At 44.5% G+C, this 17,903-nt stretch overlaps 1 protein-coding gene across 2 annotated transcripts; it reads right to left on the reverse strand.

Moving 5' to 3' along the window:
• Positions 1-324: 324 nt before the first annotated feature.
• Positions 325-13,193, reverse strand: prdx4 (peroxiredoxin 4). 2 transcript variants are annotated; one of them, XM_061898416.1, is made up of 7 exons: positions 12,876-13,191; positions 8,340-8,457; positions 6,854-6,970; positions 3,581-3,703; positions 3,365-3,495; positions 3,249-3,283; positions 325-421 (listed from the first exon to the last, which is right to left on the reverse strand). In XM_061898416.1, exons 1-7 carry the CDS (start codon positions 13,078-13,080, stop codon positions 371-373), a joined length of 780 nt encoding a protein of 259 aa, XP_061754400.1. In that variant the 5' UTR covers positions 13,081-13,191; the 3' UTR covers positions 325-370. The 2 variants fall into 2 exon arrangements, with proteins under 2 accessions (XP_061754400.1, XP_061754401.1); XM_061898417.1 differs by lacking the exon at positions 6,854-6,970 and having other exon boundaries at positions 12,876-13,193.
• Between the last annotated feature and the right edge of the window lie 4,710 nt (positions 13,194-17,903).

The following is a 17,903-nucleotide window of genomic DNA, read 5'->3' on the forward strand; positions in this document are numbered from 1 at the left end:
TACTGAACTGTGCAATCTACTAATAAAAATTTCAATCAGTCAATCAAGTACATGTTTAATGTGGTCATATTTTGTGATTAATTGCATGAGTTAACTAGTTATTTTTGACAGGCCTAGTTAATACGAATAATTAATGCAACAAAAAATGTTTTAAATAGTATACCATTCTTTTTATTCTTCTTACAAAATGTATATATATATATTTGTATTTTTTTATCCAAATGGGTTTCTTGAACACTACTAACTTATAAGTCAATATGTTGTATGGAAGTTATACTCACATGAGAATAACTCAATATCACAAAAACATTGACAAGTTGAGAGTATGAACAAAAACACAATTTATTTGAATTTTCATTTTTTTCCCCCTTCAGTTCAGTTTATCAAAATACTTCAGCTTGCCTGAAGGGTCAGGAATGATCTGCGGAATAGAATGAAAGAAATTAAGGCCAGTCATGTAATAAAACAGTTATGGTTTAAAATTACTTTTTTTTTTTCCTTTTTTTTATTAGTAAAGATCATGCAAAAACTAAAAATCAAATGTCCACAAAAAATATGAAAGGGCGAGGCTTCAGCCAAAAGAGAACCAATTCATTTTAGATTTTGATCCAAGCGTGGCTACTTTTGCAAATCTTTTTACCCCCAATTTCTTAATCAATTATTTAATTACTACTTGACCAGGGTATACCCCGCCTACCGCCTGAATGCAACTGAGACAGGCTCTAGCACCCCCCGCGACCCAAAAAACGGACAAGCGGTAGAAAATGGATGGATGGATAAATAAAGACATGAAGAGGGGGAAGTATTGTATTGTTTGTATTGCATAGTTTTTGAAGATGTAAATGTTTCTTGAAGTATAGCCAACTAGAGCAGAGTTCTCTGCAGTAGTAGGAGCAGTATAAGATAGTATTGACTGAATGTGATTAATTAAAAAGCATACATTTACAATACGAAGTTCCTGCAGTCCTGGGTTCAAATCCAGGCTCGGGATCTTTCTGTGTGGAGTTTGCATGTTCTCCCCGTGAATGCGTGGGTTCCCTCCGGGTACTCCGGCTTCCTCCCACCTCCAAAGACATGCACCTGGGGATAGGTTGATTGGCAACACTAAATTGGCCCTAGTGTGTGAATGTGAGTGTGAATGTTGTCTGTCTATCTGTGTTGGCCCTGCGATGAGGTGGCGACTTGTCCAGGGTGTACCCCGCCTTCCGCCCGATTGTAGCTGAGATAGGCGCCAGCGTCCCCCGCGACCCCAAAAGGGAATAAGCGGTAGAAAATGGATGGGATGGATGGCATACATTTACACTAACACTGTGTATGTTTTACGGATACAATGGAACCTCGGAACCCTTCCATGTACAAACCTTTCCATTTACAAACCACAGACAGAATGAAACTATACTTTGGTGTATAAACCTTGTCTCTGTGTATGAACGTTTCATCCACCCATTTTGTGCCCGGCAGCATATCCATTGTGGGTAGGCTGATTGATAACTGGTGCTCATTCAGTCAGCACAGCTGAGCTGTTATTAGCTGTTAGGCTACTTTGACTGCTTTTAATGTGTTTTTTAGCTTTTTATCAACATTATTCTAGTTTTGCAATCTCAATAAGAGTCAAAAGAAAGCACTGGACATGCGGTGTGTGGTTTTAAAGGCCTACTGAAATGAGATTTTCTTATTTAAACAGGGATAGCAGGTCCATTCTATGTGTCATACTTGATCATTTCACGATATTGCCATATTTTTGCTGAAAGGATTTAGTAGAGAACATCGACGATAAAGTTCGCAACTTTTGGTCGCTAATAAAAAAGCCTTGCCTGTACCAGAAGTAGCAGACGATGTACGCATGACGTCACTGGTTGTGGAGCTCCTCACATCCTCACATTGTTTACAATCATAGCCACCAGCAGCTAGAGCGATTCGGACCGAGAAAGCGACAATTTCCCCATTAATTTGAGCGAGGATGAAAGATTCGTGGATGAGGATAGTGAGAGTGAAAGACTAGGAAAAAAAAAAGGCGTGGGCGGTGGGAGCGATTACTAGGATAATTCTGGAAAATCCCTTATCTGCTTATTGTGTTACTAGTGTTTTAGTGACATTATATGGTACCTGAAAGTCAGAGGAGTGTGGCCATGGGTGTGGTGACCGCCAGTGTCTCTGAGGGAAGCCACGCAGCTGCAGGAGGAAGCAAGCTCCGCTCATGTCTACAGTAATAGCCGACTTATTACCACAATTTTCTCACCGAAACCTGCCGGTTGACATGTGGTCGGGAACCATGTTCGCTTGACCGCTCTATTCCGTAGTTAAGCTTCACCTTCGGGAATTTTAAACAAGGGAACACCGGCTGTGTTTGTGTTGCTAAAGGCAGCTGCAATACACCGCTGCCCACCTACATCTTTCTACATTGACTTCTCCGTTATTAATTGAACAAATTGCAAAAGATTCAGCAACAGAGATGTCCAGAATACTGTGTAATTATGCGATTAAAACAGACTACTTATAACTTGGATCGGGCTGGGAAAATAATGTCCGCTACAACCGGTGATGTAAAACGCACGCGTCATCATATGCGTCATCATTCCGCGACGTTTTCAACAGGATACATTGCGCGAAATTTAAAATTGCAATTTAGTGAACTAAAAAGGCCGTATTGGCATGTGTTGCAATGTTAAGATTTCATCATTGATATATAAACTATCATACTGCGTGGCCGGTAGTAGTGGGTTTCAGTAGGCCTTTAAACTTTCAGGAAGCATCTACAGCGGTGTCGACTCTGCTCCCCCATCCCTTCCAGTGCACGTCAAAAAGATTTACTGGAATTAAAGTGGATTTTATTATGATTTTAAATTATTGTAATATCCTGGGTTTTAAAAATAAGGAGTTTTGTGATTTCAAACTGAGTGCATCACATGGCTATAGACAGTGTGTGCGCGTGTTGGCAGGGTAGCTGCAGGCGAGGACGACAGTTCAGCTTGTTGTTTTGACTTTATTATTAAATAGAAAGTTGGTCCATCACCCTCTTGTTGTTTGTTTAAAACACCGTACTGTATAGCGCTTTATATTGTGCGCAAAATGTACAAACTTTTACTAAAATATGGACTTTTGTTGGTTCCTAAACTCATTATTCATGTTTAAATTGTTTCTTTTGGGAAACTCTGCTTCACTCTACAAACGTTTCTATTTACTAACTATTTTCAAGTAAATTGAGGTTCCACTGTTTTGGGAAGTTAAATGATCAGTCATGAACTCACTGTGTCACTGCCTGGCTTCCATCCTGCTGGGCACACTGAAAAAGTTTATTTTAATTAGTTTGAGCATTAAGAAAACATCAGCATGAATCTCACTACTAAAGGTGAGCGAATGGTACCTTCTCCGTGTTTGTCTGTGTACTGAAACGCTTGAACCAGCCGCAGTGTCTCGTCCACGGAGCGTCCAACTGGAAGATCGTTCATAGTGATCTGCCTCAGGGTGCCTTTGTCATCAATGATGAAGAGTCCCCTGAAGCACATCAACACATGTAAAGGAAGGACGTAGGTAGAAACATCTTAACCGCTTCAGCTCTGTTCATCTCCAGCTGCTGTACCTCAGCGTGTGGCCCTGATCCTCCAGGTAGACTCCATAGTCTTTGGAAATCTGGTGAGTGACGTCAGACAAGAGAGGGATTTTCATTTGTCCCAGTCCTCCCTGTTTCCTGGGTGTATTGATCCTGATAAAGCAAGGTATTAGCACAATCAATGTCAATAAATACTTCAATGTTGTGTTTACTCAAAACAATAAGATTGAGAAGGAATAAATGGACATCCAACATCCAACAGCATCACGTAATCATGCATATTTTAAGGGGAAAAAGTTATCAAAAATAATTCCTAATCTGATCCAGATAGCACATAAAGAATAATTCGAAAAAATACTGATGGTATTGGACTTTGGTTATCGTACGCCCCACTTTGCCCTATACGTTCCCTGGTTTGTATTGGGCATTGTTATTTTAGTTGGGCCTTTTGAAACACATTACTAACAAAAACTGAGCTACCATCCATCCATCCATGCATCCATCTTCTTCCACTTATCCGAGATCGGGTCGCGAGGGCAGCAGAGAAACCCAGATTTTCCTCTCCCCAGCTAATTTCCGGGGTATCCCGAGGCAATTCCAGGCTAGCTGAGAGATTTAGTCATCCCAATGTGTCCTGTGTCTTTCCCGTGACCTCCTACCAGTCGAACGTACCCGAAACACCTCCCCAGAAAGCCGTCCGGGGGGCATCCTGGCCAAATGCCCGAAGCACTTCATCTGGCTCCTCTCGATGTAGAGGAGCAGCGGCTTTACTCTGAGCTTCTTCCAAATTACAGAGATTCGCACTCTCTCTCTAAGGGAGAGCCTTGCCACCCGACAGGAAATTCATTTTGGCCCCTTGTACCTGTGATCTTGTCCTTTCGGTCACAACACAAAGCTAATGACCATAGGTGAGGATGACTGGTAAATTAAGAGCTTTGCCTTCTGGCTCAACTCCTTTTTCTCCACAACGGATCGATACAAGTTCTGGATCACGGGAGACGCTGCCTGTCGAGCTCACAATCCTGTCGATCTCACGATCCACTCTTCCCTCCCTTTTAAACAAGACTTCGAGGTACATGAACTTGTCCACTTGGAGCAAGATCTCCTACCCAACCCGGAGATAGCACTCCACCCTTTTCCGGGCGAGAACCATGGACTCGGACTTGGAGATGCTGATTGTCATCTCAGTTGCTTTGCACTCGGCTGTGAACCGATCCAATGTGAGCTGAAGATCCTAGCCTTATGAAGCCAGCAGGACCACATCATCTGCAAAAAGAGGAGACCTAATCCTACAGCTACCAAACTGGATCCCCTCAACGCTCTGACTCCGCCTAGAAATTCTGTCCATAAAAAGTATCAACAGAACCCGCGACAAAGGGCAGCCATGGCGGAGTCCAACACTTACTGGAAACGGGTCCCGTTTAGAACCGGCAATGTGGACCAAGTTTTGGCACCGATCAAACAGAAAACGGACCGCCACATTCAGGCGCTCCAAAACCCATACTTTCTGAGCACTCCTCACTGGACTTCCCGAGGGACACGGTTGAATGCCTTCTCCGAGTCCGCAAAACACATGTAGACTGGTTGGGCAAACTCCTATGCACCCTTAAGGATCCTGTCGAGTGTGTAGAGCTGGTCCACAGTTCCACGACTAGGAAGAAAACACTGCTCCTCATAAATCCGAGGTTCAACTATCCGGCGTAGCCTCCTTTCCAGTACACCTGAACAAACCTTAATGGAAAGGCTAAGAACTGTGATCCCAGGATAACTGGAACACACCCTCTGGTTCCCCTTCTAGAAGAGAGGAACCAGCACCCCGGTCTGCCAATTCCAAAGGCACCGCCCCCGATGTCCAAGCAATGGAGTAGAGTCTTGTCAACCAGGACACCCCCACAGCTGAAATACCACTGTACTATATGGGGATTTACAAGACTTAATAGAAATATAATGGACATCTGCAAAGTTGTGAATCAAGTGAAATATATGATAATCTGTGCTGCAAGGGTAAATATAGATTTACATATTGCAGTAAAACATGCAATACATTTAAAAAATAAATATATAAAAATTTTGATTAATATCCTATGCATGCAATTATTTTGATAAAATAAATAGTCATTAATAGTTTAAATATTTGTGTTTACTGTTTAGTAATGACTTTCATATTCAAACCAAAGTTCACTGTTAAATCCATCAACTTGAATAATTCCCATGAAAAGTGTCCAAGTGAATATTTCCAAAACAATCGATGGAAAGTTACCAGGATGCAGGAATACTGAGACGCTATCTCTGGTATGTGGAACATCACTTTGTACTAGAATTTACCGTAGTATATTGCAATCACGGTCATCCCGAGGCATATGCGGTTGTTTAGGGAAGGCCTGATCAAGGCCAGTGCTTTTGTAAAGATTTCAAGATTACTTTCTTTCATTTAAATCCGTCCAGTTATGAAAGACGTTATTAAAGTTCAGATACAATACACAATAAAATGTAAGAGTACCTACACCCCCTTGTAAGATGGCCCTCTTGGCAACGGCAAACAATCAAATTGGCGTCGAATACTTCACTCTACAAACACGGACAGTTTTGTTTACGTTTTACTTTTATATCTTACAGCACATCAGTGTACTACGTTCAAGTACCCTTGATTGAAGATATAAATAAATGTCACTATGTTTCCAAGACAAAGGCTGCACTAATATTATTATGATAGTAATAATAATCATCATAATAATAATTTATTATGATGATTACTATTCATTGATGATAATCCGATAAACGTGAATCAGCTAATCTTTACCTCACACTATGGAGTAAGAGAAAGTTATTCACATTAGCATATTTACTCATATTCATATCTAATTAAATAATGACTAGTTATATTATTAGTAGTTATAATATTGTTGAATGCACATTTTTGCAGCTTTAAATTGAATTTGTCTGCACTTAAAAAAAAAAAAAACATACCTTAAAAAAACATCATATAATTTAGGGGGATTTAAGGTTATTTATGGAGCCTTTAGCCCCTCCTCAAAGGCCTAATGACTGGTTTGAAGGCTTGATAAAAAACATTATTGCTGAAACTTGTACATTTTAGTGGGCTTTCAAATCATGGAGTGTGCCACCTACCATTCTACTGACATGGGGCCACAAACTTAACAAGGATGTGGTGGATCAATTTTCTATTTGATAAAAACTGAACACATGACTGAATCGAAAAGTTCGCAAATAGAAGGGTTTTTAAATCAAGGTCCCACTGTATTTTCACAACAAGCAAAATTCAACATCAACATGTCAGGTTACCAGGCCAGGTGAGTGAACTGGGAGTCCACCGAGCAGGCGACCACCTCCGTGTTGATGGCCTTAAACTCGTGCATGCGATCGCTGAAGGCAATGATCTCAGTAGGGCAGACAAATGTGCTGGGAAAAAAGATTGAGACAGCATATACATATATATATAATTATATATATATATATATATATATATTTATTAGGGCTGGGCAACGATTAAAAATTTTAATCGAAGTTAATCGCACCATTTCTCAGATTAATCGCGATTAACTGCATTGTATACGCAAAGCCAAATAATGAATTCAAAAGTAGTATGTAGTGCACCTTTATTGGAATATTCTCCCACATGAACAAAAGCGCCAAAACATTTGTTGTGCAAACACAATTTAAATCAGTACTTGTTAAACAGTAGCAGTTAAATAGCATATTTTATGAAAATCAACTCAAAAAATGTAAATACAAACATTTAAGCTTATTGCCACTGCCAGGATATTTAAGTGATCCTGTTTGTTATGGAAAATAAATATAATCGACATACAAATCTCTGAGCCACAATCATAACATCCGAACATGCAATTTCTGAGGTAACAGCAGAAACATTTTTTTTTTAATCAGGGATCTTATGTTTAAAAAAACCTATATTATAGGTAGTGGGCTGTTTTAGGGAATTTTTGATCAAATTATCCATAGTAGCAATATTAATAATGTTGTGTTTATTATGCGTAGTGCACTTAAAATAATTAAGACCCTATCTAGGAATTGATATGATGGGAGTTTTCCGATTGTTTGCTTGGTGCTTTGATAAACTGAACGCATCATATACATGGTACTATATTGTGATGTTATGAGCCATGGAAAAAAAGAACTACCCTACCCAGCATGCAACAGGAGTGACGAGCATGCGCGGTAGCCCGGTATAGGTTGTGTGTCGCCATGACGGCATCTTATATGTTGTGATATGCACGCTCTGAAAGCAAACGTTAAGAACTCAGCCAACACTCCTCGTCTGCATTATTCATAAATAGACAAACAACACATATACTCCGCTGCTTCACAGGCCGCTGGATATAGCCGGAAAGTATTCCCATGCTAACTAGCCGGTCTAGCAAGCACACGTCATTCATTCCAAAACGGCCCAATCTATCCACATCCAGAATTGTCTGGCGGTCGAAAGTGATCCCGGAGTGACCACGCTGTAAGCCAGCCATGAAATTTGCAAAATTGTCCAATATTTTTGCCAAATGTTCCATCTTTACCAAGAGCCCCTCGACGCCGAAGCCTGTCCAGGCGCCGCCATTTTGTTAAGAAAAGGCGTTAACAAAATAAAAGCATGTAAACAACATACGCAAATGTGCGATAAAATAATTGTCGGCGTTAATAGATTGATGAGTTAACTCGTAATTAACGCATTAATTTGCCCACCCCTAATATATATATATATATTTACAGTTCTGTCTTGTACATCCATGAAGTTGTTCGTGTGACTCAGCTCACTCACAAGTCGAGAGGATAGAAGAAAAAGACCAGATATTTTCCTCTGTAGTCCGACAGCTTCAGCTCCTTGAATTCCCCATTGATGACTGCTGTTCCTTCCCAGAGTGGAGCCGGCTTTGATACTGGAGAATGCATAACATATTTAGATTTCACATACTACTACAAATACATGACAACTTTGGTCTGTGTTATGCAAAAATGTGCAGTAAGGGTGTCCCGATACAACTTTTAAACTTTTGATATGATACTGATACTAGAGCCCCGAGTCTGTTCCTATACTGATAATATTCTGAAGCGATATCAGCAGGAATCAATATACATACTTTTATTTTGTAGTGTGACCTGTTCGAAAAGGTCTGATCAAGTGAAATGAGTCGAACAGAAAACATTAGTAGCTATGGAAAAACACTAACCTATTTATTATTAATCATTTGGAATTGACTTATGTCTTTAAATTGAAGTGGAGTGTTTTTGGCAACACTTAGTGGTCACAATAATTTACACATTTGTTTCTGGATACTTTCTGATACGCTTCCGTCTTGGATACTGTGTATTAAGGCTGCGCAATATATCGAGTTTGTAAGATATATCGATATAGTTTTATGCAAGATATGACTTAAGAAAATGTCGTAATATCGATATAATTTATTTCACGTTAAAATGACCGATTGGGTACACTAAATTGGCCCTAGTGTGTGAAAGTGAGTGTGAATGTTGTCTGTGTTGGCCCTGCGATGAGGTGGCGACTTGTCCAGGATGTACACCGCCTTCCGCCCTAATGCAGCTGAGATAGGCTCCAGCGACGCCCCCGTGACTCCGGAAGGGACAAGCGGTAGGAAATGGATGGATGGATGTATGAATGACCAAACGCCGCTTATTTGCTGTGTTCCTTGTTCACCCCTCCTACCCTCCACGGGCTAGTAAACCCCTCCCCTACCTCCTTCCAAGACGTGCTTGCACATATAAGAACATCCATGGTTGTTTACAATGATGAGTCACAATTGGTTGAGATTAGGCCAATCAAAGGCAACGTAGCACAGGTCATTGAACTAGGAAGGGAAATCACAACAGACATCCCAAAAGACGATGAGAGAGTCGTAGAAGAGAAGAGGACATTTTCAAGCTGGCGATTTAGATATATTTAAAAAACTAGTGGAAGATGGCAAAAGGATTCTCTTCCATAAATTTTTCTTTTAGCGATGTAGACGATGTCCAGGAAACCCACAATGCGTCTACTTGGCCACATTTGGACAAATGTATCATCTAAATAACACATTAATTTGAGTTGTGTACCATGTCAGCCCAAATTATAACTGTTCTCGGCATGGGAGATGTGGAATACACATTTAGGAACACACATGATTGTGACAGACATGTGATAACTTTTGCTACAGTATAGTGAAGTGAAGTGAATTTTTAAATTCTTTTTTTCAAAGCGCTTTTACATCGTGAAACTCAATATCTAAGTTACATTCAAACCAGTGTGGATGGCACTGGGAGCAGATGGGTAAGGTGTCTTGCCCAAGGACACACAGCAGTGACCAGGATGGGGGAAGCGGGGATCGAACCCTGGAACCCTCAAGTTGCTGGCACAGCCACTCTACCAACCGAGCTATACCGTATAGCCTGTCTAAATGCTAACTTTAATTTTCATTGGTGTTTTACAACAACACGGTTGCTGACATTTTGTTCATTAATTCTGCTCTTTATATTTTGACATTAAATAGTTGAATCATTTTGAAACAAACAAGATCATAGTCACACAACTATGTTAAGTCACTTACTTGGCGCTGTCCACAGACATGTGGTCTAGTAGGACCACAGACTGTACGTGTGTGACAGTCAAGTACATCGTCGACTGGGAATTAAAAAGTGCCTGCCTGCAAAATTGATTTTTAATCTGAGTTTGATACATTTTGTATTACTTGCACAGCTATGTTATTTATTTTGTGTAGTAAGAATATGTTTCTATTTTATATATACATTCATTGTTTTTCTATTTTATTTATGTTATGTAATTCTGTGCTACCTAAATATTTTTTTTTCTGTGCTGTTAATACCCACCTTGACTAACTGGAATAGGCAGTAGAAAATGGATGGATGGATGAAAGGTTTCCAATACACAAATAAGATGAAAGCATATTCAGTGAAGTTGTCAGTAATTTTTTTGGTTAATACACAAGATCTCAGAAGAACGGGACTGTTTGGCTTGTCTTACAAGATGTTTCGCAGCTGCTCCAAGTACGCTATCAGTTCGTGCTCATAGATTTAGATTGATCAGCTCTAGTCCAATGGCTAGATATTTATGTTTATAAATATTCATACTCCCAAAAACCAGGAGGGTGTGAATGGGCAAGGATGGTTTCGCCCTATCGTATTGACAAAAGCAACTGTTTTGACGCAAATGAGCAATCCTAACAGTCAAAGCAAACGACAGTCGTTGAAGTGTATTTTCCCCTCGACAGCACTGAGGTATTGTGTGGCACAGCAATCGCTGTGGATACACGACTACCAGTTCAAAATAGTCTGAATCCCCCACGTAAGCATTCCATTCAGTTGTAAACAAATGGCACAAGTAGCATTCTGGTCAACTTCTTGGACCAGAATGTTTCTAACTCCTGTTATTCGTTGGAGGCTAAATTGCAGAGTCTATTAGGAATGGCTGAAAAGTCAGTTATGTATGTGAGAGACCGGTGGTGTCACAGACCACCTCCTCTGTTTAGGGATGGTTTTTCAACCTTGACAGATTGCTTCCATCACTCCTCTTTTGTACCATCAGTCCTCCCAGTCCAGAATGTGTAAATTTTTGTTCTCAAAGGAGTGCTGTTTCTCCCTGAAGTGCAGGTGGACAGCTGAGTCTTGGCCTGAAGACTCTGCCCTTCTATGCTGTGCCATGCGTTGGCTTAGTGGTTGTTTTGTTTCCCCAATATACAGTATGAATCAATGCATTCATAATAACACTGGATAGCATACACCAGATTGTTTTTGAGAGTGTGAGGTGTCTGGTCTTTAGAATGCACCGGTCTCTGTCTCAGAGTGTTGCCTTGTATGAAGTGTACTGGGATGTCGTGTTGGTTAAAAATTCTTCTGAGTTTCTCAGATAGACCTGATACATCCATCCATTCATCCATCTTCTTCCGCTTATCCGGGGTCGGGTCGGGGGGCAGCAGCCTAAGCAGGGAAGCCCAGACTTCCCTCTCCCCAGCCACTTCGTCCAGCTCTTCCCGGGGGATCCCGAGGCGTTCCCAGGCCAGCCGGGAGACAGTCTTCCCAACGTGTCCTGGGTCTTCCCCGTGGCCTCCTACCGGTTGGACGTGCCCTAAAACACCTCCCTAGGGAGGCGTTCGGGTGGCATCCTGACCAGATGCCCGAACCACCTCATCTGGCTCCTCTCGATGTGGAGGGGCAGCGGCTTTACTTTGAGTTCCTCCCGGATGACAGAGCTTCTCACCCTATTTCTAAGGGAGAGCCCCGCCACACGGCGGAGGAAACTATTTTCGGCCACTTGTACTCGTGATCTTATCCTTTTGGTCATGATCCAAAGCTCATGACCATAGGGGAGGATGGAAACGTAGATCGACCGGTAAATTGAGAGCTTTGCCTTCTGGCTCGGCTCCCCCTTCACCACAATGGATCGGTACAACGTCTGCATTATTGAAGACGCCGCACCGATCCGCCTGTCGATATCACAATCCACTCTTCCCTCACTCGTGAACAAGACTTCTAGGTACTTGAACTCCTCCACTTGGGGCAGGGTCTCCTCCCCAACCCTAATACATATGGAATGAAAATAGTTAATGCATTTGTTACCTTTGTCCTCCTCATCCACTCTGTTCTTGTTATTCCTGAAAATGGATGCACTTTGCACAAACGACCCTCTGGGGCAACCACAGGTTTTGAAAGCTTCCCTCAAATGTCTATGCTCTGTGGGCTGGTAGGTACATTATCAGGTCTGTGTTGTATGGTTCTGATTGCACCCAGCATGCTCGTTGGCATCAAAAAAGTTTGTTCTTCTCACTACGATAGGGCGAAACTATCCTTGCACAGACACACCATCCTGGTTTTTGGAGAATAAATATTTGTGGTTTTAGCACCAGATGCTGGACTAGATCTGACTAATCTAAGTCTATGAGCATGAACTGATTAAGCCTACTCGGATGAGCGGCAAAACAACTCCTAAGACAAACCACACAATCCAGTTGCCCTGAGATGCCAAGGACCTGGATGAATGAGAACATTCGTAGACGTCTCATAGAACAGGGCTGCTTCCTGATGTTCCGGTTTAGCCCCGCCCCTTTAGTGTCGGCTACTCCATAGAGGAGAGGGAGGGGGGAGGTACAACTTTTGACATAACCAAATCAAATAATGACGTGTCCTCCAAAGACACATCCTACTTTTATGCATGTGCAATTCATTCATTATGCCCATTGCAACCAACCAATAAATAGAAGTAAATATATTTACGTTTCTCTCGTCCTATGGCTTGGACGCATCAGCGCAAAGACAGTTAATGTGCATGGTTAGGAGTAAAAATACTTACTTTTGGCCTTGCTGAGGTGCAGGGAATGATCCGACACAGGAACACGGAAAGCCTCCCCAGGATAGACGTGTCCTCCAGCGTAATTGTGACACTGAGAGTTCTTCGGCTGCTGGGCGCCTTCTTCGGCAGACGTGAGCGTCAGGGCGAGCAGCAAAGCGGCACAAAATATCTCCTTCGGCGGGCTGAGGTGGAATAAAGCCTCCATAATGTCGTAGCAGGGAGCGCAATGGTGTGTGCGTGTGCTGCTGTGGGAAGGAAGGCGGGCTTTTCACCCCAAAACCAGACGTTTACATGATCTTCTTCTTGGATGTAATGAAACTGTTTTTGCACTGTCTATGTTGCACTACTGCCACCTCCTGGATATAATAATGTCATGATGGACATTGAGGAATTACTTAAAGGCCTACTGAAACCCACTACTACTGATCACGCAGTCTGATAGTTTATATATCAATGATGAAATCTTAACAACGCAACACATGCCAATACGGCCTTTTTAATTTACTAAATTGCAAATTTAAATTTCGCGCAACGTATCCTGTTGAAAACGTTGCGGAATGATGACGCGTGTGCGTGACCTCACCGGTTGTAGCGGACATTTTTTTCCAGCCCGATCCAGGCTATAAGTAGTCTGCTTTAATCGCATGATTACACAGTATTCTGGACATCTGTGTTGCTGAATCTTTTGCAATTTGTTCAATTAATAATGGAGAAGTCAAAGAAGAAAGATGTAGGTGGGAAGCGGTGTATTGTAGCTGCCTTTAGCAAAACAAACACAGCCGGTGTTTCCTTGTTTACATTCCCGAAGGTGAAGCTTTACTATGGAACAGAGCGGTCAAGACAACATGGTTTCCGACCACATGTCAACCGGCAGGTTTCGGTGAGAAAATTTTGGTAATAAGTCGGCTCTTACCGTAGACATGAGCGGAGCTTGCGTCCTCCTGCAGCTGCGTGGCTTCCCTCTGAGCCACTGGCGGTCACCACACCCGTGGCCACACCCCTCTGACTTTTCGGTACCATATAATCTCACTAAAACACTAGTAACACAATAAGCAGATAAGGGATTTTCCAGAATTATCCTAGTAAATGTGTCTAATTACATCTGAATCGCTCCCACTGCCCATGCCTTTTTTTTTTCTTTTTCTAGTCCTTCACTCTCACTATCCTCCTCCACAAATCTTTCATCCTCGCTCAAATTAATGGGGGAAATTGTCGCTTTCTCGGTCCGAATCTCTGTCGCTGCTGGTGGCCATGATTGTAAACAATGTGAGGATGTGAGGAGCCCTACAACCCGTGACGTCACGCGCACATCGTCTGCTACTTCCGGTACAGGCAAGGCTTTTTTATTAGCGACCAAAAGTTGCGAACTTTATCGTCGATGTTCTCTACTAAATCCTTTCAGCAAAAATATGGCAATATCGCGAAATGATCAAGTATGACACATAGAATGGACCTGCTATCCCCGTTTAAATAAGAAAATCTCATTTCAGTAGGCCTTTAACCTTATTAATATAGTAATTTTATTTACCAAATACAATTGTAATGTCTGTTAAATTTTTATCTTAATTGTAATTTTATCAATGCTATATTTTTAGGTTAATGTGGGGTTTTAGTAATGAAAAATATCCGTTTTGCTAACACTGGCATATTAGGCTCCTCTCTGAGCTGCTACCTTACCGTGGTAGAGGAGTTTGCGTGTCCCAATGATCCTAGGAGCTATGTTGTCTGGGGGTTTTCATGCCCCCTGGTAGGGTCTCCCAAGACAAACAGGTCCTAGGTGAGTGATCAGACAAAGAGCAGCTCAAAGACTTCTATGGAATTACAACGAAATGAACCCAGATTTCCCTCGCCCGGACGTGGGTCACCGGGGCCCCGCTCTGGAGCCAGGCCCGGAGTTGGGGCACGATGGCGAGCGCCTGGTGGTCGGGCCTGTTCCCATGGGGCCCGGCCGGGCACAGCCCGAAGAGGCAACGTGGGTCATCCCTCCAATGGGCTCACCACTCATAGGAGGGGCCATAGAGGTCGGGTGCATTGTGAGCTGGGCGGCAGCCGAAGGCAGGGCACTTGGCGGTCCGATCCTCGGCTACAGAAGCTAGCTCTTGGGACGTGGAACGTCACCTCACTGGGGGGGAAGGAGCCTGAGCTAGTGCGCGAGGTAGAGAAGTTCCGGCTGGATATAGTCGGACTCACCTCGACGCACAGCAAGGGCTCTGGAACCAGTTCTCTCGAGAGGGACTGGACCCTCTTCCACTCTGGCGTTGCCGGCAGTGAGAGGCGACGGGCTGGGGTGGCAATTCTGGTTGCCCCCCGGCTCAAAGCCTGTACGTTTGAGTTCAACCCAGTGGACGAGAGGGTAGCTTCCATTCGCCTTCGGGTGGGGGGACGGGTCCTGACTGTTGTTTGTGCTTACGCTCCAAACAGCAGTTCAGAATACCCACCCTTTTTGGGTACACTCGAGGGAGTACTGGAAAGTGCTCCTCCGGGTGATTCCCTTGTCCTACTGGGAGACTTCAACGCTCATGTTGGCAACGACAGTGAAACCTGGAGAGGCGTGATTGGGAAGAATGGTCGCCCGGATCTAAACCCGAGTGGTGTTTTGTTATTGGACTTTTGTGCTCGTCACAGTTTGTCGATAACAAACACCATGTTCAAACATAAGGGTGTCCATATGTGCACTTGGCACCAGGACACCCTAGGCCGCAGTTCCATGATCGACTTTGTAGTTGTGTCATCGGATTTGCGGCCTTATGTTTTGGACACTCGGGTGAAGAGAGGGGCGGAGCTTTCTACCGATCACCACCTGGTGGTGAGTTGGCTGCGATGGTGGGGGAGGATGCCGGACAGACCTGGCAGGCCCAAGCGCATTGTGAGGGTCTGCTGGGAACGTCTGGCAGAGTCTCCTGTCAGAGAGAGTTTCAATTCACACCTCCGGGAGAACTTTGAACATGTCACGAGGGAGGTGCGGGACATTGAGTCCGAGTGGACCATGTTCCGAACCTCTATTGTCGAGGCGGCTGATTGGAGCTGTGGCCGCAAGGTTGTTGGTGCCTGTCGTGGCGGTAATCCCAGAACCCGTTGGTGGACACCAGCAGTGAGGGATGCCGTCAAGCTGAAGAAGGAGTCCTATCGGGTTCTTTTGGCTCATAGGACTCCGGAGGCAGTGGACGGGTACCGACGGGCCAAGCGGTGTGCAGCTTTAGCGGTCGCGGAGGCAAAAACTCGGACATGGGAAGATTTCGGGGAAGCCATGGAAAACGACTTCCGGACGGCTTCGAAGCGATTCTGGACCACCATACGGCGCCTCAGGAAGGGGAAGCAGTGCACTATCAACACCGTGTATGGTGCGGATGGTGTTCTGCTGACTTCGACTGCGGATGTTGTGGATCGGTGGAGGGAATACTTCGAAGACCTCTTCAATCCCACCAACACGTCTTTCTTTGAGGAAGCGGTGCCTGGGGAATCTGTAGTGGACTCTCCTATTTCTGGGGCTGAGGTCGCTGAGGTAGTTAAAAAGCTCCTCGGCGGCAAGGCCCCGGGGGTGGATGAGACCCGCCCGGAGTTCCTTAAGGCTCTGGATGCTGTGGGGCTGTCTTGGTTGACAAGACTCTGCAGCATCGCGTGGACATCGGGGGCGGTACCTCTGGATTGGCAGACCGGGGTGGTGGTCCCTCTCTTTAAGAAGGGGGACCGGAGGGTGTGTTCCAACTATCGTGGGATCACACTCCTCAGCCTTCCCGGTAAGGTTTATTCAGGTGTACTGGAGAGGAGGCTTCGCCGGATAGTCGGACATCGGATTCAGGAGGAACAGTGTGGTTTTCGTCCTGGTCGTGGAACTGTGGACCAGCTCTATACTCTCGGCAGGGTTCTTGAGGGTGCATGGGAGTTTGCCCAACCAGTCTACATGTGCTTTGTGGACTTGGAGAAGGCATTCGACCGTGTCCCTCGGGAAGTCCTGTGGGGAGTGCTCAGAGAGTATGGGGTATCGGAATGTCTTATTGTGGCAGTCCGCTCCCTGTATGATCAGTGTCAGAGCTTGGTCCGCATTGCTGGCAGTAAGTCGGACACGTTTCCAGTGAAGGTTGGACTCCGCCAAGGCTGTCCTTTGTCACCGATTCTGTTCATAACTTTTATGGACAGAATTTCTAGGCGCAGTCAAGGCGTTGAGGGGTTCCGGTTTGGTGGCCACGGGATTAGGTCTCTGCTTTTTGCAGATGATGTAGTCCTGATGGCTTCATCTGGCCGGGATCTTCAGCTCTCACTGGATCGGTTCGCAGCCGAGTGTGAAGCGACCGGAATGAGAATCAGCACCTCCAAGTCCGAGTCCATGGTTCTCGCCCGGAAAAGGGTGGAGTGCCATCTCCGGGTTGGGGAGGAGACCCTGCCCCAAGTGGAGGAGTTCAAGTACCTAGGAGTCTTGTTCACGAGTGGGGGAAGAGTGGATCGTGAGATCGACAGGCGGATCGGTGCGGCGTCTTCAGTAATGCGGACGTTGTATCGATCCGTTGTGGTGAAGAAGGAGCTGAGCCGGAAGGCAAAGCTCTCAATTTACCGGTCGATCTACGTTCCCATCCTCACCTATGGTCATGAGCTTTGGGTCATGACCGAAAGGATAAGATCACGGGTACAAGCGGCCGAAATGAGTTTCCTCCGCCAGGTGGCGGGGCTCTCCCTTAGAGATAGGGTGAGAAGCTCTGCCATCCGGGAGGAGCTCAACGTAAAGCCGCTGCTCCTCCACATCGAGAGGAGCCAAATGAGGTGGTTCGGGCATCTGGTCAGGATGCCACCCGAACGCCTCCCTAGGGATGTGTTTAGGGCACGTCCAGCTGGTAGGAGGCCACGGGGAAGACCCAGGACACGTTGGAAAGACTATGTCTCCCGGCTGGCCTGGGAACGCCTCGGGATCCCCCGGGAAGAGCTAGACGAAGTGGCTGGAGATAGGGAAGTCTGGGCTTCCCTGCTTAGGCTGCTGCCCCCGCGACCCGACCTCGGATAAGCGGAAGATGATGGATGGATGGATGGATGGCATAT

Source organism: Nerophis ophidion, linkage group LG04, assembly GCF_033978795.1.
Source record: "Nerophis ophidion isolate RoL-2023_Sa linkage group LG04, RoL_Noph_v1.0, whole genome shotgun sequence".
Taxonomy (NCBI): domain Eukaryota; kingdom Metazoa; phylum Chordata; class Actinopteri; order Syngnathiformes; family Syngnathidae; genus Nerophis; species Nerophis ophidion.